The sequence below is a fragment of the Protomyctophum parallelum genome (genome assembly GCF_964188405.1).
Source record: "Protomyctophum parallelum genome assembly, chromosome: 18".
Taxonomy (NCBI): Eukaryota; Metazoa; Chordata; class Actinopteri; order Myctophiformes; family Myctophidae; genus Protomyctophum; species Protomyctophum parallelum.
This window is the reverse complement of record NC_139716.1, coordinates 29,124,784-29,149,058: the sequence shown is the minus strand read 5'-3', so window position 1 is coordinate 29,149,058 and position 24,275 is coordinate 29,124,784. Positions and strand designations below refer to the sequence as shown.

The 24,275-nt window shown below is 44.4% G+C and overlaps 1 protein-coding gene across 1 annotated transcript; it reads right to left on the bottom strand.

Moving 5' to 3' along the window:
- Window positions 1-1,756: 1,756 nt before the first annotated feature.
- On the bottom strand, window positions 1,757-22,515 carry rnf150b (ring finger protein 150b). Its single transcript, XM_083789035.1, has 6 exons — window positions 21,266-22,515; window positions 13,447-13,697; window positions 11,730-11,884; window positions 10,486-10,582; window positions 3,642-3,906; window positions 1,757-1,928 (listed from the first exon to the last, which is right to left on the bottom strand). Exons 1-6 carry the CDS (start codon window positions 21,723-21,725, stop codon window positions 1,798-1,800), a joined length of 1,359 nt encoding a protein of 452 aa, XP_083645161.1. The 5' UTR covers window positions 21,726-22,515; the 3' UTR covers window positions 1,757-1,797.
- Between the last annotated feature and the right edge of the window lie 1,760 nt (window positions 22,516-24,275).

The following is a 24,275-nucleotide window of genomic DNA, read 5'->3' as shown; positions in this document are numbered from 1 at the left end:
TGTTGCACATACAGCTTGTAGGTAGACCGGGTTTCCGGTGCACAAAGCCCCCCCCCCCCACCACACGCAATGAAGTTATAACACAGTCTTTATGCTCATGAAGAACGCACGTGTCCACATGTGTGCGTCGGGGGGGGGGGGGGGGGGGGTCTGCGGGTTAGATTCCCCGAACGCCCGCTTTGTCCAACTTAAAATAAGAACTTCCCTTATATAACGATTACATTTTAGACCCGTAGCGGTCGTCTCGGCGATGTGGAACTGAACATCGCACCTCGTGCATTTTTAACTCTCAAGACTTTTGTTATCCAGCTAAGTGTCCATTAATCAGGTTAGGACGAGAGACATTCACATTGAACTTGAAAAGACGGGGACGAGCTTGGGTTTGTTGGATCTGTTTTTTTTTCGGGAGTGGAAATCAGAAGTGTACCGAGCAGGTCGAAACCCACGCACACAATTTAAACCCTGTCTCACATCCAAGACTTAGTGTAGTCCTACCATGTTAACCCTGGATGAATGTGGATATCATAGTTCCAGCTCGGTTCTAGCCTGCTTTTTTGGGTCACATACGACTGATACAATACAGCTTGTGCTCATCTCCTTTTTATGGCGACAATGGACAGTTGACAGAACTGACCTATACTTAAGCTAGAAAGCAAAGAAAGCTACAGTACATTTAAACTGTAGTTTTTGCTGGTTGTTTACGCCAGTTTGCGTCCAACACCACACTGTTCCGACCCAAACGGTGCCAAAAAAAAAGCACCCTGGTTCTGTTTGAGGCTGTAGACGTCGTCCAGCACTGTCTGGTTCTGATCTACTCCGAGTGCATCTGTGAAGCAGAGCCCAGAGCTTAAGAAGATGTCCTCGCGTCTCCTCTCACATTTAGCATTTGAGATTTTTTTGACTCGTCTCCACATCTGTACCGACTCGCAAACGAGAGAGCAGGTAGAGCATGAAAGATTTATTTTCACCACCTGGGATCGAACCCGTGATGTCCTGGTTTTAAAGCCCGATTCGTACCGTGTCGCACGATGGCGTCACACGTCGCAAAAAACCGGCCGACTCCCGCCGGCCGTTTCCCCGACGCGTGGCACGTGTCGTCATGCGATTAGGACCACGAATTAGGTTCACAAGTCTGTACTCAAAGTCCTCTGGTGCTCGGTTCAAAACCGGTCCCAGAATCGAGTGCTTGGTGGTACCAAGCTAAGATCACGTTTTTTTTAGACTGGCCTAGACTAGTTCCATTCTGGTTTTGGTTCTAGATCCCTGCCAGGGTTTAGTCTCACTGTGGTGGTGGTGTGTGGTGTGTGGGGGGGGGGGGGGGAGTGGCAATTCACAGGCATAAAAAATAATAAAATGCGTCCAACCCAGTCCCAATCCACTGTGCGTTGGAGTCCGTCTTTTTGGTTGTGTATTTTGGAGGTGTGGGGTTGGGGTCACCCCAGGGGACAGTGGGGGGGTTTGGGTCCTCAGGATTTAGGGTCTCCCAGGGGGGGGGGGGGGGGTTTGGGTCCTCAGGATTTAGGGTCTCCCAGGGGGGGGGGGTTTGGGTCCTCAGGATTTAGGGTCTCCCAGGGGGGGGGGTTTGGGTCCTCAGGATTTAGGGTCTCCCAGGGGGGGGGTTTGGGTCCTCAGGATTTAGGGTCTCCCAGGGGGGGGGGGTTTGGGTCCTCAGGATTTAGGGTCTCCCAGGGGGGGGGGGGGGGTTTGGGTCCTCAGGATTTGGAGTCTCCCGGGGGGGGGGGGGGGGGTTTGGGTCCTCAGGATTTAGGGTCTCCCAGGGGGGGGGGGGTTGGGTCCTCAGGATTTGGAGTCTCCCAGGGGACAGCGCTCCATGGAACCGATGGACACCTCCTCGTCCGAGAGGCCCGTTTCCACCGCGATCACCAAAGACGCCACGGAGGAGCTGCTTGCCATTGGCTGGAGCTCGCCTGCAAGCACACGCAGGCACACACACACACACACACACACACACACACACACACACACACACACACACACACACACACACACACACACACACACACACACACACACACACACACACACACACACACACACACACACACACACACACACACACACACACACAAAAAGGAGTACATGAATAATTGCTACATTAGTTTCTAATAAATAATCATGGCGGTAATGTTATGTAAGAATAAATAAAACATTTGATTTAACTCGCGGCATTTCACATACATTTTACATGTCATGATGTGAAATGCCAGCAACAGGTGTAGTGCAACGGAGTCACCAGCGGGTGGCAGTATAACGCCATAATATTCCTAAGGTTGTAAAAGGGGTCATAGCCTAGCAGTACAATGTGAATGTGTTATCAGAAAAGTGTGTGTGAAATGGTTCCCAATAATTCTCTTTATATAAAAGCCAAGTGGGAGATTTCACAAGAAGAATGGCTAGACGCCTGCACTGGAGTGCATAAAGTAACAAACTCTAACTCTTGGAGAGAACATCAATGGAAAATTGTAAGCTGATTTTTTTTTAAGACTCCATTATTGACTGGTAGAGCAGGCACTACTCCTACAACTGAGGGCTGGCGGGAATGTGGTGAACAGATCGTAATAACCGTACACATATCTTTTGGACGTGTCCTGAGTTACAGCAATTCTGGAATAATGTTTTTAATGACATTTGACACTCGGATACCACAAGATTTCAAGACAGCTATTCTTTTTTCCTACCTTCTATTGAAGGTATAGGAAAAAAAGTGTACCTCCACCAGATATTGTTAACAGCGGCCAAAAAGACTATCACGATAAATTGGCTCGGAAAAAACAATGGCTGAACAAAGTCAAAGAAATTAGAGACATGGAAGAAATTACTTATTTGGTGAGGCTACAAAATGAGCTATTTATTAAGAAACGGACGCCCTTCGCACGCATCGAGATTTAACATTACCAAGATGTATTTCTAGAAAGAGATTATGAATGTTTAATGTGATACGATTGTACAATATGTGGGTAGATGCACACTGTGACAGTATTTATAAAAAATATGTATGGTACGTTCTGTAACTCGCATCTACTATTTATCATTCTCTTTGATTGATGGACCCCCCCCCTCTTTCCTTTCATGTCCGTTGACTGAACTACTCAATCAGACGTTGTCTTTCATGTTTACATTTCGTCACTTTATTATTACTATTATTGTTAGTATTATTATTTATGATTATTATTATTTTTCAAATGTGTTACTTTTAATGTTGCTGCCATCTCCTTAGGGGAGACAATTTCGTACTGAGAACTGAATGATGCTATATGATGCTTGTGTATTAAATGTATTGTCTACCCCCGGCAATGACAATAAAAACAATAAGTTGAAGAAAGAAAATCACACCTGTGTGAACCGAGTGGTGCAACTCCCCTCTCCCCCCTCCCCTCCTCTCTCTCTCTCTCTATGCACGCACGCAGCATTCATGTGTGTTGCTGTGCTAGGCTAACGTTACTGCAGCGCCCCTACTGGCCCCTACTGGTACATACTGGTGCTCATTAATGTCACATAGGTGAACAACACATAGGTGAACACGGACACACGGACATTGCTGTTCCTTGGAGTGGTTGCACCACTCAAAAAATAAAAGTGTGTGTGTGTGTGTGTGTGTGTGTGTGTGTGTGCACACCTACCCGTGTGCGTGTCCGTGGTAGCGGTGACGGGACTGTCCCGCAGGGTGTCGGGGTCCTGGTAGTCCTGGGGCAGACCCATGCGCCGGACCCCGGGGTCCAGCACCACGGAGGAGGAGGAGCCCCCGTCGCTCAGCGCCACCTCGCTGGACGCCTCCAGGGCCATGCCGCCATGCCCCACCCCACCTAGACCCCCCACCCCGCCCCCGCCCATGCCCATGGCCAGCTCGTAGTCCAGGGGCAGGTCGTCCAGGCAGTCAGCGTTCAGCTGAGAGAGAGAGAGAGAGAGAGAGAGAGAGAGAGAGAGAGAGAGAGAGAGAGAGAGAGAGAGAGAGAGAATTAAATCATTATTATAATAGGCACATTCTTCACTTAACCCATTAAAGGACAACTTTAGTTTTTTTCAACCAAGGTTCATGTTTTAGGTTGTTATAGAGCACCGAAGTCCTGACGTCACTGTCGGTAGAGGGCGTCAGTCCCCAGGTTCATGGTTTTTATTTGCATTGAAATCCCCATAGGGGGATTTTACATCTCTTCATATAAGAACTGCATTTAAAAAATAAACCGATCATCCCGGCCTTTTCACTCATATGGATATGAAGCATCGACTGAAGGTGGAAATGTACAAATATACCCAAAGAGTAACACAATAAGCGTTAGAAATGAGTCAAACAACCCAGAGACTACATTTCCGGGTAGGCGGGTGGCTGCATCTGCCTGTCGCACAACAGAAACTGGATGTTAATTAAGTTTATTTTTATTTTATTGATATTTAATGTTTCGTGGTTAGTACGAGTCGAGTCACCACCAGCTGAGCTTACGTCAATGAGGAATCTCAGGAACACAATGTGTTGACAGCTGGGCGTGACGTATATTAGCAGCGACATTGCCTTCATATGTAGTTTCAAGGCTTTATTTTGCAGCCACATCAATTCCATTTTCTCCAGAAACTGGCTGTATCAAATATTAATGGACATCATTAACGACACACAGCCACCCCCCTGACAGAAAGGCAGAGATGATCGGTTTATTTTTCAAACACAGTTCTTATATGATGCAACTAAAAAAATACATGAACCTGTGTACTGGCGCCCTCTACTGAAAGTGACGTCAGACTTTGGTGCTCTATTAGAGAAAGTAAAAGATGAGTGTTATTTTTTTTCCCCCATTTGCTGCTTTCTTTAGTTTTAAGGATTTTAGCTATTTTTGACAGGTGGGCGAAAAACGACAAAAAAGCAGCAAATGGAAAAAGAAATTACACTCACATTTTACTTTCTCTAATAACCTAAAACATGAACCTTGGTTGAAAAAAACTAAAGTTGTCCTTTAAGGCCTGGAACGCATCAGTGCTAGCTCTTAAACACATTGAGACCTGAGACCAGATTCTACACAAATTCTTCGAAATCATGACAGTTTTCTGAAAAACCTGTGTTAATCTATATCAGTGGTTCTCAAACTATTTCATCTCAATTACCCCAAAGATTATATGTAATTGTTGTTCCAGGGAACCCCCCCCCCCCAGAAGCAAAGACATGAATTAAAAACGTTTGCTGAAATAATTCAAAAGATTAGCAAAATAGCAGATCTCATTTTTCCAACAGCTAAAGTATAAAATAATGATTAAAAGTGGTTAAAAGCTAAGGCGACACCGATGCATTCCAGGTGTTAATGTGGTTGTAGTTGCTGAAAACTAACTATTTGGCGGTTTTCCTATCGACAGTGACAAAGTGTAACACACATTTCATCATGATGCCAATAAGACATATCTCACTAGGTCCAGAGCCTCTGGGAGCAGATGTAAGATGTCTGGACGTGATTAAGGGATCAATGCTTTCAACAGCGCGCACTCTCTCTCTCTCTGTCTCTCTCTCTTTCTGCCTGCAGGCAGCAACTCCACTCCTGCTTTTCATTCCGGCTTGTTCCCAAACGAGTCCCACGGTCTATTGGCCGTGACTTGAGCTAAATGTCCTTTTCCGTTTCCTTCCTACAATTTTTATTTTTTATTTCAAAAGATTAAAAAGAAAATACAAAAATCACTTCAAAGTTTTTTAAATAGGGCATTTAAGTGGCATTAAGTTCATGGTGTACTTTTCTACAGTTTGGACCCTGGAGGAGACACTAAGAGTCTCTTTCCAGGACCATGCGTGGCTACAGAGATTTTATAACTCGTTTGATATTTAATCAAACACCAGATTTAGGTCTGGTAATACTGTTTTTCTTTTTAGTGGCTTCTAGGGCCAAGCCATCTAGGACATTGGTTATGGTTACCACACTTTATAGCCCATGACCCAAATTAGACATTCCCCCAGGACAACAAATTAGTGAAAATAGACGATCTACACAGGCTCATCGCTGTGAGCTTGTAGATCTGCGTTTTCACCAATGAGATATGGTGTTGAGGGAAATGGGAGCCCCGGGCCAGAGCCACAGAGTATGGACAGAGTTGCGACATTGAGGGGGCAGAAAACAGCCCGGTTACGTGGTTCATGTACTCGCGCGAGCCCATAGACTCAAATACATTCCGTAAACTTCCGGTGTCCCTATTCGCACATGCATGATTTTCCCATCAGGACACACCCCCCTCATCTAGACTGAGTGGCCAAACATTGTGTTGGAGTGTTGGAGTTTGTAGTTTGGAAGCGCCCGTTGGAAATCACTCAACCGTCCTGCCGTACCACCCGTTTCTAAATGTCACATGATGCAGGAGGCAGCAAAATGTTGTGTTATTGAAAACAAGCACTTCCAAACTCTGACACTTAGATTTTCATGAAACGAAAACTTTGCAATGTTGGTGGGTTTAACATTGTTTAATGCAATCAGACAGGACTTTTCTGTTTGGATGAATGGGCTGCCAAGGCGAGAAAGTAGTTTTTTGCCACTCAGTGGGCGTTCCCGCATAACTTCCAGGTACGATGATGTCACGCGCATACCCTCTATAGAAGTCTATGTACATGAACATAACTCTGTCTTACTCCATGGCTCCATGGCTCCGGGCAAACTAAGTACCGGTAACTGTCTTAAGGTGACTTCAGACCAAACAAACAAAACCTGTCTGCCGGCGAAGCATAATTTTCCCCCATACAAATTGCAGAAAGCAGCACCGGTTTGCAGTGTTGCCAGGTCTGCTTATTATAAGCGACGTTTGGGCTAGTTTTCCTGTAACATAGCTTAAAGGACCACTTCACCACTTTTCAACCTATCTTCATATAATAGGTCCTCACTAATAATCATGATAAAATGGCACGATTTGTTTCTACTCAGTCTGTGTCTCATAGGAGGGCTGTGGGCAGTTTAGAAACCGTCTTCCAGTGACATCATCATTAGGCAGATTTTTTTTAAACAATATCTTTTTACAAAAATGTTTAGATTTTCATTATCGTGAGAACGATGGCTTCCATTTTCCCATTGCAACTTTTCAGGACTAGAAAGCCTGCAGTTTCTATTAGCTTGGATTCCCCATCGATGATGTCACTGGAAGACGGTTTCTGAACTGCCCACAGCCCTCCTATGAGACACAGACTGAGTAGGAAATATTTGCGCCATTTTTTCATAATTATTAGTGAGGACTTATTTTATGAAGATAGGTTGAAAAGTGGTCCTTTAATATTCATAGTCGCCCGTTGCTTTATAGTTTGGGCTTATTTCTGAAGTGGGGGGGGGGGGGGGGGGGGGCATCGAAGTACAAGTGGTTAAAGAAGACACAGCGGGCTTCTGTGGCCCTGTGTGCACACTCTTAAGCTAAACCACCATACAGAGACACATCTTGCCAACGCATGCATGTTTGAATTACGGCACACGTTCAAATGATAAGTTTAAATTGTTATGTGGCGACACTTTCTAGTAGTCTGAGGATACGCGTCTGTAAATCACTAAAGGTTCCCAGTGCTCTAGCCATAACCATTTGACATTCTTCAAGTTAGCAAGAAGAACCACCAGACAGACACACACACACGCACACACGTCACACACACACACACACACACACACACACACACACACACACACACACACACACACACACACACACACACACACACACACACACACACACACACACACACGAGTGATTCATGATACAGTTATCCCAGCTCCAGAGTGCAGTGTGACGAGGGCGGGCGTCGTTGGGGAAAACCGAAAATGCTTTAATTACAACCCATGGCCTATAGGTTTCTCACGGCCAGGGGGTGCTTTTGGTTTAAAATCTCTCATTACCCGATTTACACGCAAATTAACAGCAGCTATACTGCACATACACCGATATGTAAATCAACATATATATATATACAACATATATACTCCCCAATACTCCATGCCACACCATAATACTACATTCAAACTAAATACAATAATAATAATAATATACAGTACATCCTAATAATAATAGAGCGAATGTCTGAATGTCTGTCTGTCTGTCTGTCTGTCTGTCTGTCAGAAACAAACACTTATCTCCTCATTGCCTGCACCAATCGCTCCCACTTTTCACACAGGCATTGACCATAATAATATGGAGGTCTTAACGAAGCCATTTTTCCAATAAGATTAATAATGAATTTATTAGTGAATAAAAACCAGTTTATTTGTCCGTGCTCTATCTCCGACCGAGCCACACTATTAGCACACATCTCTCCATGCCAAAATAAATCTGCACGCTCCCACAATCCAGCTAGGCTACTTTTTTACCGACGCAACTGTCGTATTTACTGTACAGATATTGTTTTTACATCACCACACGATCATGGAGAATTGTAACTTGAAGAATTGTGTGCCTGTGGAGGGGGTGTGGGACGCATAATTCGATAGGTCACCGTTTGTAGTGTGACGTAGGAAGCGAAACCCAGCCCCGTCGGAGCATCTGTTCTGTATCCGTGGTGGATGTGAATGACCAGCGACACACAGCCAGGACTGCAGCCGCTCCGAGGACACTGTTTCTGGGCTTATGATCAGTGACACACAGCCAGGACTGCAGCCGCTCCGAGGACACTGTTTCTGGGCTTATGATCAGCGACACACAGCCAGGACTGCAGCCGCTCCGCCGCTATATATAAATGCACCATTTACACTGTCCGCCCCCTCCTCAACCACCTCCTTCGCCGTGCATTACACATGGGCTACATGCACGCTCAAAGCCTGGACACTGACAACGACAGCTTACAGCCCTGCGCGCACCCAGCGTGGCTGCGTGACACACTGAACAGCACGATCACAACGGAATGCTTATCTGTCGGGGTCTCGGGGTGGCCAAATGGAGACGTTTGGAGAAGACAGATCCCGTGCCGTCGGAACAACACAATGACAAAATAGATACAGACAGATGCAATGACAACGACACGTTACTAAATCACACAAAACATCTAATTCTTATCCTGATTATATAAAGAACAAACTACAACTTGCTTTGAAGCCCAAAAAGCCAACCTCCGCGTTCACCGTTTAATAGCTTATATCTCCACGGGCAGCAGACGGTGAGCGGTTAGGGACCGTCTACAAAGTGCAACACCGACCTTGAAAATATTCAATAACTTCCATTTATAGGCAGAATATCACCACCATATTTACATCACACATCAATGGTGTACTTATGATTGTACTACAGCATTTAATTAGCCTATACTTTAGTGCCCAACCCAACTTCCCAAGACCATCTGTAAACAATTCCCCCCCCTATCAGTAATGTGATCTATTACATCACACACTGAACATGATTTGCTGTTTGCATATATTCAGAACGGGTAAGGACTAGTACACACTAAAGCATGAATTAATTAATGATATGGCTCAAAACTACAACACCATTTTCCAATTTAAGCATCAATTGTGGTCATTTCACACAATTCCTGTTACCATACTGGCGGTTTTGTCTCACTTGGTTTGCTCGCTTCCCAGCGTGGAACCAAATTCCAATCATATCACAACGTAAACGGGGGTATAGTCAGTACTAGTCACACATGTCTCAATAATGGAAGCCCTGTTGGCCGAACAAAGTTCAAATAGTTGACTTGGTCCCGTCTGTGTTAGGAGTTGGCTTTGTCCCCTGTCCATTACATCTTACCTCTGGCAGGCTTTCAGAAAATGCTGTTGCTATCAACAGCCGGCTTTTATTTAGCTGGAGTGGGTAGATAGGCCTTATGGTGACTCTCCACCGTACGGACAACTCCAACAGACTCTTTCCATGCAACAGACAAACTAGTCGGCCGATGGAACGTTGTCTGAACACCGTCCGTTCCACTATATAGCAGGGGCCGAGGTAGAATAGCGGCAGCAGAACTTGTTTTTGCATCCCCCTTTAAAATACAACGGTAACTAGAAAAAGTGCCCTTCTGGGCACAGGTCTCCACCAGGAGGATAGGAGTACTGTGTGTGATGAGGAGTAATATAATCGTGTGTGTGTGTGACGTGGCCTGGCCTGTTGTAGCGCCACCATGAGACTGATTTGAAAACTGTCAAGTGGCATTTCTTCCTCAACCTAGTGGGAATATGCATGCACAGTTTCACGGCAATCGGACGCTGCGTTGAGTAGTTGTGGCAATTTGTACAAAACGGGTACAAAGCGGGCTACTCCTTCCTGAAAGGTTTAGAAGCCAATCGTAGGCAATGCAGGTGGATTATGAGAAATCAAACAAACGCGTCTTGATCACATGACTATGGAGAGCATAGCACACACACACACACACACACACACACACACACACACACACACACACACACACACACACACACACACACACACACACACACACACACACACACACACACACACACACACACACACACACACACACACACACACACACACACACACACACAATATAATAATCAACTCCTACTAAGTGTGTAGTGTTGTACTTACAGCGATGCCCAGGGCTTTGAGGATGTTCATCTTGCACATGGGACACGTCCGATGGTCCAACAGCCATGGATCTACACACGACTTATGGAACAGGTGCCTATACGGCCAAGAAGACACGACGATCACATCAATCGATACATTGAAATGATAACCAGAAATAACACAGTCTTATAGGCTATAGGGCGATGTCTACAAGAACACAACAATTACATCAACACACGGATGAAAGAATTTCAGTTCTGAAACACTAGCTCTGTTCCTTCAACAATTCAAAAACAGAATAATGTGTACAATTATGTTTTAGTAATATTATTGCTACACAGGTGAGGAAATCACAGATTGCTTTTATTAAATATCCCAGACCATTGGGGTTTTATCAAGGATGATGCATTCTGAACATACTGCTGGGTTGACTACTTCAAATGCTCTAATGCCCGCCCGGTAAGTACAGTACATAAGTAAATGTTAATTTCCACCAGTGTTGTTTCATCGACTAAAACCAAGACGAAAAGTGTTTCGTCGACTACCTTTTTTCACTGACGAAAACTAAATGGAAACTAACTGAAAACTAAGCTCTGACTACTAAAACTAAGACTAAATATACGGATCATTTCGTCAACAGATAAAAACTAGACTAAAATGTTAGGAAGGGACTAGTGGACAAGGGATCCACTATAAGTCATTTCACACTGAAAATAGCCAATCTACAAGCCCACAACGAGCTTATAGATCGGCTATTTTCAGCAAGTGTAAAAAAACAGACGGCATCGAGGCCCGCCAAAATACATTTTATCATATATATATATATATATATATATATATATATATATAGAGTAGAGTAGAGTTTATTTATTTTGGTCATTGTAACAAATCAATACAGTGCTTTTTTTTTTTTTTGCAAAAGAAACAGACCAAAAAGGTGTAGGCTGAAGCCTAAGCTTATAGTGCCTACCCTTCTAAAAATAAATGGCTTGCATAGGTAAGATTATATTTTAGGATATATTTTATCATAGGATTTTAGTCGACTAAATCTATAGTTGATTTAGTCGACTAAAATCCTATGATATTCAGTCGACTAAAACTAGACTAAACACTAAAACATTCCAGGTGACTAAAATGTGACTAAAACTAAATGAGGTTTCAGTCCAAAGACTATGACTAAACTAAAATCGAAATTTGCTGCAAAAAACAACACTACTTTCCACCACTGCCAGCCCAGGTATGAAGGCCGTCGTCGTACGTACCTGCACGGCAGTATCCTGACCACGTCGTTGGGCTTGTAGCCCTCGATGCAGACGGCACAGTTGTCGAAGTCGGCCTCGGTCTCCTGGTCTCCTTTCCTGATGGTTCGAACCTGCAGCTTGCTGATGGCTTTCTTTGCGGCGTCGCCCAGACGACGCTGTAGAGAGAGAGACCACAACAAAGGACATGACAGCACTCAGAACATTGTGTATAATTATGATCGTGGATGAATACTGTTATGTATAAATAAATACATGTTTGTCTTTCTGGGTGTGGACTGGAGCAGTGTTGATTTTGTCGACATGGATGGATTAATCCATTTTGGGGCGGGAACCCCTTTTGGTGTTAGCATTATCTTATGCTTTAGCTATTGAAAAAATAGCAGATCTACGAGCTTGTAGGTCTGCTATTTTTGAAAAATCGAAGAACGACTGACATAGAAACCTGGCTTTTTCAGAAAAATGTCAGGATAATAATAATAATAGCTCAAATTTATATAGCGCTTTTCTAAATACCCAAAGTGCTTTACATAGGAACACTAGGAACAGACTTTATTAAGAAAAAGAAAAAAACAAAGCAAAACATAACAGATACAACAACAGTACAGGGTTAAAGAGATAAAAGGATAAACGAGACCTCAGCTGGGGAAAGCTATCCTGAAGAGGTGGGTTTTGAGTGAGGTTTTGAAAGAGAGGAGAGAGGGAGCAACTCTGAGATGGTTAGGGAGTTCATTCCAGAGTTTGGGGGCCGAAACATAGAAGGCCATATAAGACATTTTTAGAATCTGATCTCAGGTCAAAATGGGTTAGAGCCCTTTTAGGCTACACATGATCACAACGTGTTATATATATATATTTAGACGAACAAGAGGCAGGCTAATCCATACTTCCACTGTGTCTGGTCTGTGTTGTACACGCGTCTCAACAGCACGCCCGTGTCTGTGTGTCACTTCGACACCACACTTCCTCTCCGATTCTCTCTCTCTCTCTCGTCTCTCTAGAGTCTAGACTCCTCGGCAAACTGTGACGTGCCGATCAGCCGATCTGCAAGCCCACGACACGTCGCCGAAACAACGTGGTGTAGGCTTGTAGATCAGCTGTGTTCCCCCTGCGAGTCTAAAGATAAAAGGGGAAGGGAAATAAATAGTGCGTGACTCCCGCGCCTGTGGGAACAGATAGGGGAGAACCAAATTTTAATTATTTGGATGGGTTCCCGGTACTCCGCGTGTTCGGTTGGTTTCCTGCTTGGTCCTGAGGTTCGGTACCCACACCCTAGTCTCTTCACTAAGCTAGTACAACCAACCCTGGAGGAACGATTAAAAACCACAAGCCAAGCCAGACATATTGGTGTGGTCATGGACTCAACAGCCACGTTAACACAATTACAGAGCAAGTCTTATGTCAGGTATAGAGGGTATGCGACTATGCGTGTGACATCATCAATCATCAAACCAGGACGTTGTGCAGGAATGCCTACTGAGTGGCTAAAAACTACTTTCTGGCCTTGACAGCCCATACATCCAAACAGAAAAGTCTAATTGCATTAAATGACATTAAACAATGTTAAACTCACTTTTCCTGTCACTTTGCCACTCGATTTCCCATTCACTTCATGCATGCGCAATGCGCATACCCTCTATACCTGGTTCCTGTCACGTGCGTTGGCGTATCTGTACCTCTGGATGTAGTAGACCATTGTGTGTGTATGTGTGTGTAGTACCTGGTTCCTGTCGCGCGCGTTGGCGTATCTGAACCTCTGGATGTAGTAGAAGACCAGCCAGGCCAGGGAGATGATCATCAGCACGATGAAGGAGATGGACACGAACACCACGGACGTCCGGCTCACGTACTTCTGCAGGTTCCGCGTCCCGATGCTGATCGTCACGGTGACCGTCACGTTGCGCTCCAGCAGGGCGAGCACCTCGCGGCCCTTCGGCTCGGGGATCATGATGGCCACGACCTCACCGGTACCTGGAGGAGGGGGGTTATAATGAATACTGGACTACTCGCCCCGGTGCTTGCCCGTTTTTCCTCCCGGAATTTTCCCCAGTGAGGGGGATAACTTTGTAATATGTTATTGGCTGTTTGTATTCTTTTTGGAAAAATATAAAAAGATACTCCTGTGGAAAGGCTATATTATTTGACTTATATTGAACCTATAAACAATTTAGTATTATTTAGTATAATGTAAGGTTTTGCCCCCTCAAATGGTACCTCGTCAGATAATCCCCACATATCCTACAACAACTTCTGTGAACAGACTTCACTGTAGTAGCTTTTCATAAATTATATTTGTACTTGGGCTGTTCTGCTGTCATGAAAGTTTACAGTTAGAGAAATTCAAAGTCCAGCCGTCTGCTGTCCAGCCTCTCCCACCCCTCACTGGGGAAAATTCTGGGAGGAAAAACAGAAACGGGGCGAGTAGTCTTGTTACCGTTATAATCGGATCAATTGACCCATTCTGGCCTGAGATCAGATTCTAAAAATGTCTTCTATGTCAGTCGCTCTTCGATCAAAAATAGCAGACCTACAAGCTCGTAGCTCCACTCATTCACTCTTTGTCTTCCTTCCAACTGTGTGCAATAATTCCACTGACACCGCCAACTCATGCGTCCTATAGAGCGTCGCAGTCCCGCCCCTTTTCAGAACGACGAGTGGCCCAGGAAATTATTCTCCATTGGCTTTTCAAAAAGTATTTATTTAAAGACGGTTACGCCGCGGACAAAGCCAACTCGGATCGTGACAAATCATGGCAACAAACACAATATTTTGTGCCGATCAAATTATTTGAAAGAAGAAAATAAAGGCAGGATACAACACTATTTGTTTTGTTTTTCTATTTACTAATTATTTGATCGGCCCAAAACATTGTAATTATTGTCATGATTTGTCACGATCCGAGTTGGCTTTGTCCGCGGCGTAACAGTCTGACAGTCAGAATGCGACGCTCTATAGTGCATTTAATGTGTGGTTTTGTATGCTAACACCAAAATGGGTTCCCTGCCCAGAATGGGTTAAGGGCTGCAATTGCCAGTCAATCAGACTTATTCAACTTGACGGATTATTTTATTCATCATTTCCCCAAAGATGAGAAATCTCGCATTTGTTTTGCAAAGTCGTCGGGTGTCAAAGAAGAGAAAGAAGAGATTTTGTGTTTTCAGTGAAACACTATAAAACAAGGCGGCAAAGACTTTGTCAGCCCTAGTGTTATCGGATTCAGAAAAAACGATTTATCTTGGATTAGTTTTTTCAGACAAGACCGTTTTGGTCAAAACATGCTTTTTTCCACGCCCCTAACTTATGAACCAACGGTCGCATTTGATTTTTTTCTCTCTCGGGTGAAAACGAAGACACACTGGCACTGGCAGATTAATTAAATAATTTACACGCGGCACTCAAAAGAGTTCAAAAGACTAGGAAGTAGCCAATCTAAACAAGCTACCATGCATTGTGAGCAGGTAGAGTCCAGTCCAGTAGGCTTATAGCTCTGACCTCAAGACAAACCCTCTGTCCTTGTCAATACAAGACACAGATCGTGACAAGGATAACTTAAACTTAAGCACAACTTAATTGTGTGTGTGTGTGTGTGTGTGTGTGTGTGTGAGTACACTACTACTCCACGGCTGTTCTCGAAGATTAGTGTCGAAGTGTCCTTGAGCAAGACTCTGAACCCCTAATTGCTAACGATGTGCAGGTTGGTGCCTTGCATGGTTTGAGTTTCCTCCACCATCGCCGGTGTATGAATCATGTGTGTGAATGTGAATGTATGTAAATGCACAATCTATGTAAAGCGCTTTGGATAAAAGCGCTATACAAATGCACCATTATTTAAGGTCCACCTTTATGACTATAGGACCTGCAGCCAAGCAAGTATGTGCAGTGAAACACACACACACCAACTCACCAAGCCTTCTCTCTTGAGACTGTAAATAGCGCAAGGAAGGTCATTCTGTCATTATTATGGTGCATATGGACTGAGTGCACGCGCGCGTACACACACACAATCCCAGCTGTGTAGATGACAGGATGTGGCAATTGTCACGTTGCGAACAGGAAAAACAGCAGCCGTGTGTCTCTCCATCGGTAACACTAACCCTCCTCCTCCAGGTGTACAGAGTCAGACAGTTATAAATAATAACAAACGCGCGCGCGGACACAAACACAGTTCCTCTTAGAGCGGTACTCTGTGATTTACTTATTAACAAGCAGCACAATGTTGTAATACAGTCAAAAACAAGGGTAAAACACAACCACACACGCACACCTACACAAAATAATGTCAAAGCCATGCCCTTCGGGCAAGAGACTGTAAACATGTTACAGCCTGTTAAAATCAAATGACCTACCTAGAGACTAGAGAGAGAGACAGACACACACACACACACACACACACACACACACACACGCACACACACACAGACACACACACACACACACACACACACACACACACACTTTGATGAATAGAAAATACAGTCACTATTCTGTATTTTCTATTTTCTATACTATTTTTGTTCAGTTCATTTCTAGCCTGTCCTGTGTCTCCAGAACCGGTCCAGGTCTAAACAAAAAACACGCCCGGCAGTAGGAATGTGTGCAGTGAAGTAGCATGTATACACATTACACAACAGGTTTACACATGCTAAAACGATACAACAGTTTTGTCGGTGAAGTGGCTGTGTGTGTGTGTGTGTGTGTGGGCAGTAGGCACACTGTGGCAACAGCTCTAGTGTTGACATTTCTGTGGTCAACTACTGTGGCACCCGCGAATATAACTGCACATTAAACTGCCCAGATTACAAACAACCTCCCTTTCCGTGTGGGAGACCTTAGAGTGGCCTTTCACCAGACAAGTGAAGTGAAGTGAGCGTGTGAGCAAAGTTAGTTTTTTTGTTTGTTTGTTTATCGTTTAAATCACATGATCCCTAGCGAATATAGCCGATCTGCAAGCCCACAAAGTGCGGCATCCAGAGAAGACACTGTATTTAGTGTAAACACAGGAGGTGGGCCTCACTTGGCCTGCTATATACTATAGCATAGCGCCCTGGAGGATTCTGGTCAACTAAAGTATAGGGTGTAAGTGGTTAACTTAAAACTCTTGTTTTGGTTTTTTGTCAAACTTGCCGGCACCCGCTCGGCTGTGTATTTTTGTAATCATTTTATCATTTTTATCATCATGACATGGTTTTATTATCACTTTGGATTCGGCATGTTCTCATTTTAAAGGAAACCAAATGAAATGAACGGAACTAATCTCCTTTAAAAAACCATGACAGAGAGAGAGGAACCACGGATCACCGATTTCCACAGTGGGTCAGGATGTCTGACGCTCACACGCTCTCTCTCTCTCTCACACACACACACACACACACACACACACACACACACACACACACACACACACACACACACACACACCAGCTGTCACTGGGCGAGCGGAGCTGGGCATCCACCGGGATCAATTCAGCTCCACGCCTAAAAATACACCCCTTGGGATCAATGACATGCACACATGATGCAAGCACGCATGTTGACAGGCATGCCCTTAACTGTATCCCCCCCCCCCCCCCCCCCCCAGCATGACACGCCTAACCTTAACCATTGACCCCGACCTCAAACAATATGCTGCTGTGACTCTGAAATGACCTCATTAAAGTTTGCCTGACTTACACCCATCAACCAATGTCTTCTAAATCATGACAGTTTTCTGAAAACCCGTATTTTTCTGTATCAGTGGTGCTCGATATTTCATGTCAAGGACCCCAGAAATGACATGTAATATGCCTCCGCCCCCCCCCCCCCCCCCCCATCTGAAAATATTCCAGGGAGCTCCCCTCCCGGCTCAGAAGCAAAGATTTGAGTTAAAATGTTCACTCTGTAATAATATATATTCAAAGATTGCCGCGCTATGAGCTTGTTGATCTGCTATTTTTCAATAGCAGTACAACATAAAGTACAAATAAATAAATCATTTTTCCAGGGGAGGGACTATTTTCGGGCTAGACTTTTCAAATCAAATCAGCGCTTTAAAGATCTAGATCACAACTATAGCCGTACCTTGAGAAGACAAATATTTACATTAGAAGATGCACGATCAAATCTGTAGGGGTATCGCAAATCGGCCATGAAAATGTCATATCGGTATCGAATCCGTCTCACAATAATTACGATTATTTTCATTGATGACGGCGCAATAACAATGTGACCGTCGATGGCTTTGTACTCGCAGAGCAGCCAGTCTCTTTAAGAGTATCAGCTTACCGTTCTACTTTCACCACCAGAACAAACATTCAGCAATGAGTTCAATATAATATCAGCATCGGCCGATATGACCCTGCAAATAACCGAGAGATGGGATATTGGTCATAATTTCAATACCGTGCATCTCTAATTTACATGGGTTGATTGTAAAAAAAATAATTTATAAAAATTTCCAAAATCCAATCATGAGAGAACTCAATAACGTTATAGGATAATTAAACAAGTGAAATTGGAAGCACTGAAACAACTGAAATGAGCATACAAAATTGGAAATGGACCAACACCATAACATTGTTGGCGTTTATTTGTGAGGGGCGTGAGCCCCTCCTATGCACAGCTTTGCGTGTGTGTGTGTGTGTGTGTGTTTGTACCACCACGGATTGTGATGATTTCATTGGCTGAGCAGCACAGAATGCGATGTATGATGATAAGAGTGGAAAAGGTATATTTGCCTAGTGGAAGTAAAATAAGTAAAAGTATTGGAATTTGAAAACACTCAAGTGAAGTACGTACGAATACCTCAAAATTGTACTTAAGTACAGTACTTAAGTAAATGTACTTAGTTACTTTACAGTAAACCACTGGGTGGTTCAGTTCAAGCATGGGCTTGTTGTGGTGACAGACAGTGGCTCGGGACAGAGAGAGAGTTAGAGCAGATAGCTCTGGGGATTTCAAGGTCGAGCTAGAAACCTCCTATGAGCTATAACCTCCTTAACCTCATGTCCCCAGGCTGACCAGTAGGCTTCAGTCTAGAATGTGGTTTTCCGGCTGGCGCCCCTTAAGTGTTTTTGTCTTACAAGTTTTACCGGTTTTGGTGGCCATCTGCGAGATGATACAAACTACAAAGTAAACCGGATAAAAAAAAACCCTGAAAAGAGTTGATCCCAGTTTACAAAACCCGTAGCCGCTTCATAATCCCAGGAGGCACTATGGAGCAGCCAGTCGGTAGAGCTATCCCCTTCACAGCTAGAGGGCCTATAGGTTTGATTCCCACCGGGGGCTTTCTGTGCGGAGTTGGCATGTTGTTCCCGTGTCCCCTGGGGTATGTACTTATTGTACTATAGGTACCCTCACAAAAAAACATGCAGTAATCCTGGTCTCTATACTGCCTCCCCCAGGCCAGCCGGGGGCGTCTGATGGAGGGGAGGGGAAAGGAACAACGTGGTTGGAATAAGGTGTTCCTTCCACGCGCTACGTCCAACTGGGGAAACTCAGCCGTCAGGTGACAAAAAGCAGCTTAAGCCTTGGACTCCTCATGCAACAGTCTGTTGCTCTACCCAGGTTGGCACCCAGGATTACAGCTTAGGCAATTGGCACCGGGTGAAAAAAGGATTTTAGTGGGGAAAAGAAATGATAATAACTGTACTAGTCCAAGGTTTCCTTAAGGTTGTATACCCAATGTCCTGTTCCTTTTAATTTGCCCATGGCTTTGTTTGATTGGCTAGGCAGCGGATTTGACCTGGAAACGCATACCTTTATGATATCTTCACGTGTTTGTGATTTTTCCAAGACACGGAGACAGTAGCATAGATAGACAGTAGCATAGCGCAATCTCAAACTGAATCAATATAAAACATCAAAAGGCAGAGATCGCCCCCCATGGCGATCTCTGTTTGTAATGTATGGCTTTAAAAAGACAGATCGTGATCACCTTTGGTCTCAGTTGTAGTTAACTATTAATAATTCGGCTCCACACCAATGGGATGCATGATTTTTTTGGCCAATATCCGATGACCAATTATTTGCAGATATGCATATCGTATGACCAAAATAAACTATTTGTCCAAAGCCCGTCATGCTATTGCTCACTTGCCTGGCGAACAGGGGCTGTTCGATAAAGAATGTCATGCCTACATTTTTATGACAAATACCTACATAGCTATGAATATGACTATGGGTTCACACTTGTTATTGTATCTTTTTAAGTGTAGTAACAGTGAAATCAGCACATTATAGGTAAATAGTGCTCTTATTTTACATTCCACACAGACCAGAAGCAGAGCCATGTTCAGGTGTTTATACAGAATAGATATCTCGTGTTGTGTTTGTAGACGGTTGTGTCCCCTCTCAAACGAGCACTTGCCCAGTCGGGCACCCTGAAAGCAAACTCCTCCGCCGAAAGTTTTATTTACCTGCCGGGGGCAGGTGGGCAACACTTAGTTTCAAAGCCTGAATAGGGATTACCTTCTGCCTGTTATTGCAAATGCAGTGATTGCGAACGCACTGAGCACTAACTATGAGACCTAGCAGAACATGTCTGTCTGTCTGTCTGTGTGTGTGTGTGTCACGCAGTAACACCACCCGCCTGCCACCAGAGGGCGCAGCTGTATCACACACAAAAAGCACACACACACAGTATAGTAACTGTGATTGTGGGTGCTGCAGATGCAGAATTTAAATAAATGGTGCAGTCTTATTACCCAATTAATTAGGCCTACTGATAGTTCAAACAACGTAGACGTAGTGTTTTTTATGTAACATTTTTCCTAAAAAAAATATTTGTATCACATCACAGATCACATTCGAACATCCGCTTTCACTGTTATGCCGATGACAAAACTATCTACCCACCACAAGCATCACCCACTGACATCATTGACTGACATCAAAACATGGATGCAAACTAACTTTCTAAACTGCAATAAATCTGAAATACAATTATACTCATCATTGACTCCCTCACACGCTCCGAGTCCTCTCATGACTTCTCCCTCACTATTGATGGCTCCACTGTCACCCGACTCACCCCCTCCTCCCAAGTTCGTAACCTGAGCTAACCTCGGTGTCATCCTTGATCCCACCCTCTCCGTCCAGCCCCATGTCAACCAAATCGGGATCCTATGGTAATTCCGACTGAGCATTAGTCCGACATGCGGGAACAACAGTCGGACTAGCGCTTGAACATCATGCGTTGCTCCCGTGCTTGCGGTTATGGTTAGGTTAGGGAAAACAGATCACCAAAACTGACTTATTTCACCTAAAACAGATTATTCAGGCCGATATTCTTTGAGACACACATCCGGGGTTTTTGACCAATAACTACCTTTGTTTGACCCTTCAGAGGGTCAAACAAGTGCTGATTCCCTTCACTAATTCTCTCATACTAGGACACATGCCTATACCTATATGTGTAGGCAGAAGAATTGACCATATCGGTCCGATGCCGCTGATATTGCATTTGAAGGCAGATGCGATATTGTGGATATGGGATATGACTGATTACCGGTGCAGTTGCTGGGTTCTGGTCTAGTGTGGTGTGGTCATCATCATAACGTTACCTGGGTGAGGCATGGTGATGGTCTCGTTGGCGTTGCTGGAGCCCACGTTGAAGATGACCACGGCCGACGCATTCTGGTTGATGGCGTGGCGGATCTTCTCCTTGTAGGTGCAATTCCCATTGGCTATGAGGGCGATCCAGGGCACCGCCTGGCCGGGGGGCAGGGCGAAGCGGGTGTTGGCGTCGCAGGCCGTCCGGTCGTGGGGCGAGCCGGGCAGCGCCACGATGCCCTTGGCGTCGCGCTTGAGGGAGTGCTCGCCGTAGCGGCCGCACTCTGTCTTGTCGGTGCGGAGCTCGCCGGCGGCGGCCGGGTCCAGGTAGGTGATGTTGACGAAGGCGGTGTACCACTCCTCCCGCTCGGCCACCGTGAAGTCCAGACACAGAAGGTGGACGAAGCAGAATGACAGCAGCCATGTGGACAGAGCCAGGCTGCGGCATGCTGCCACCAGGGACCCAGCCATAGTCCGTCCCGGGAAACGATATGAACAGACTGGCCGGTCTCACACGGGAACCGAAACCACGATATATCGTTGAAAATAATATACCGAAAATCTAAACAGTCACTCCACCATGCTAGCAGAGACCCTGCCAAACAGGTGTTTTGGATTTACTTATCGCTCCTCCTCACAATTATCTCTCCATGTATTTATCAAGTCACAATCTCAATTCAACCGGTGTGGTGTGTTTTAGCACCCAGCCTGGGTTCTGGGGCGGGTTATTACGGTGGTTCATGTTTACAAACGGGATTAGCGTCCAGAATCACAACATCAACGCCCCGTTCAACGTATAGAAGGTTTCATAAACAATTAAACGTGTCATCACCATTGTTCCAGCATGCTAACAGGTAGCTTCGCAGCTAGCAGTGTGGTGGTTTGTTCCTCTTCTTCCTGGTTTTCGGGGGTCTCTCTGCTCCCGTCTATTGTCCTCTTTCTCTCCTCTCCACACTCGGCTCTTTGCTTCTCTCACGCCTCTCTCCGTTCACACCTCTTTGCATTTCTTCTAGCTAGCAGCAGCGGACACGCAGCAGAAGAAGCCATTTCAGGTTGAACGAACGAACGCCGAGGAACAAAAACAAAACAAACGCGCCCCCCTCCCCGTCCCCGACGACCCTTCTTATTTATCTCACCACCGAGATAAAGAGAGCGGTGCGCTGCTTTCAATTCTCCTCCCGCTCCGTCCCCGTTTTTTTTTTTTTTATTCTTTAGAGATTAAAGCACTCGTCTCTTCTCAGTCTTCTGCCCAGTGTCCACACGATCGTCTGTCCTCCTTCCTTCGGCAGGAGCAGAGTAGAAGGAGACATTTATTACATGACATCCCCCCCACTCCCCCCAAAAACCTAGCAACAAAACAAACCGCCCACTGGAAACGCTCCACACAGAAACCCAGCGGACCTGCTGCACTGTCTCACACAGAGCTATAAACCAGCTGCATTCGAATGCTAGAACCAGAGGATTAGTTGTAACGTAGTTCCAGTTGATGCTGCTAGTCCAGTGTAGTAGTGTATTGTGTGTGTGCGTGTGCGGGTCAGATGAGGCGTGTGAGTTGTTTTGACTGGGCCACAGATGTGTGTGCGTGCACTGCAATCGACGGACAGAGACACCTAGCGACCTGGCAGAACAACTACACACACAGAAAACAATCAATCTAAAATCATAGCATTATAATATATAATGTATAATATATGTTCGATTATACAATGTTGATTGATTGATTAAATACTGTAGTAACAGTTTGTAGGGAAAAAACAGATCAAGTACAGATCAATGCAAGGTCTGCTGATTTATGTATTGATTGATTGATTGATTGATTGATTGATTGATTGATTGCTAAGAGGGTTCAAAACACAAGAAATCCTATGACTTGTTTCCATTAAGGGGTCCTTCACAATAAAATGTATCGGAAATGTAGTTATTGTATTGAATGTATAATACAGTTGATTGTCAATTTGGAACGATGCAAGTTGGAAATGCATGCCCGACCCAGATATTAGGTCTGTGTTCCTTTCTATGCCCATATATGGAGTTCTTTGTCAGGCAGAACAAGCCAGCTCCATATATGGACCCTCGGCAGGGGCCCTGTCCAGAGCCCGGTCAGAGGCCTTTTGTGGCGGTTCTGGACAACCGTGGGTGAAGTCGTGGGGCGAACATTTCTCGAGTTACGTGGATTACACACGTACAGACGTACAGACAGAGCCATGGTGCATTTATAGATAGATTATATTATTTATATGTAAATTCTTAGATACTTAGATTATCGTCAACACAGATTTACGTATCATACAAAAGACAATAGTTTGGAAGTTCATTGCTTGAAAAAACTGGAATGCAAGTCTGAACAAGTGTCCACACTCCAATAAATTATTCCTAAATTGTACATCGCATGGCAGAGTTATGGGGGCCCATACTAGCCTAATGCACTCAATAAACTGTGTGTTTGTGTGTGTGTCTAGTAGTGTCAAGTAATAGTATGTAAACAATGTGCTATATATATTTATTTTTTTCTTCTTTTCCCTCTGTGTGTTAAGCATGTGCAGCAGCTATATCTGGTTGGACCATATAATGTATAACCTAATTCTGATCAGTGTTAGGGTCTATTGTATTACGCCTCTTGTGCAGATCCAAATAAAATAATTCAAATGTGTGTGTGTGGGGGGGGGGGGGGGGGGGTAACTAATAACCACCATGTATTTAAGATCAACAGACAAGGTCATTCATGTCTTCTATAAGCTTTTTATTTTATTAATTAATACAAATTAATACAAATGATGACACAAACATACATCCTATATTTTTCAGGTCCAGAGCTCCTGAAACACGTTCGTTGTGTGTATATATGATCTATTACAGTCACAACAATATCATTGTTGCATTCAAACAAGAACTGTTGAAGGTCACTTAATTAGCCTATTTTAGAGTAAAAAGTAGAGCACATATCCATAACTCTTTGAAAGTAGGCCTATTCAAGTTGTGAAAATTGAAAAGCTTTTAATAAAGCTTTTCCACAATCTGCTT

What these genes read in the sequence shown, in the direction of transcription:
- rnf150b (XM_083789035.1), bottom strand. Translation starts at nt 21,725, where the DNA reads ATGGCTGGGTCCCTGGTGGCAGCATGCCGCAGCCTGGCTCTGTCCACA. An exon ending in GTCAGGATACTGCCGTGCAG is followed by an intron (nt 10,583 to 11,729) that starts GTACGTACGACG and finishes TTGGCCGTATAG; the next exon opens with GCACCTGTTCCATAAGTCGT. An exon ending in TCAAAGCCCTGGGCATCGCT is followed by an intron (nt 3,907 to 10,485) that starts GTAAGTACAACA and finishes TCTCTCTCTCAG; the next exon opens with CTGAACGCTGACTGCCTGGA.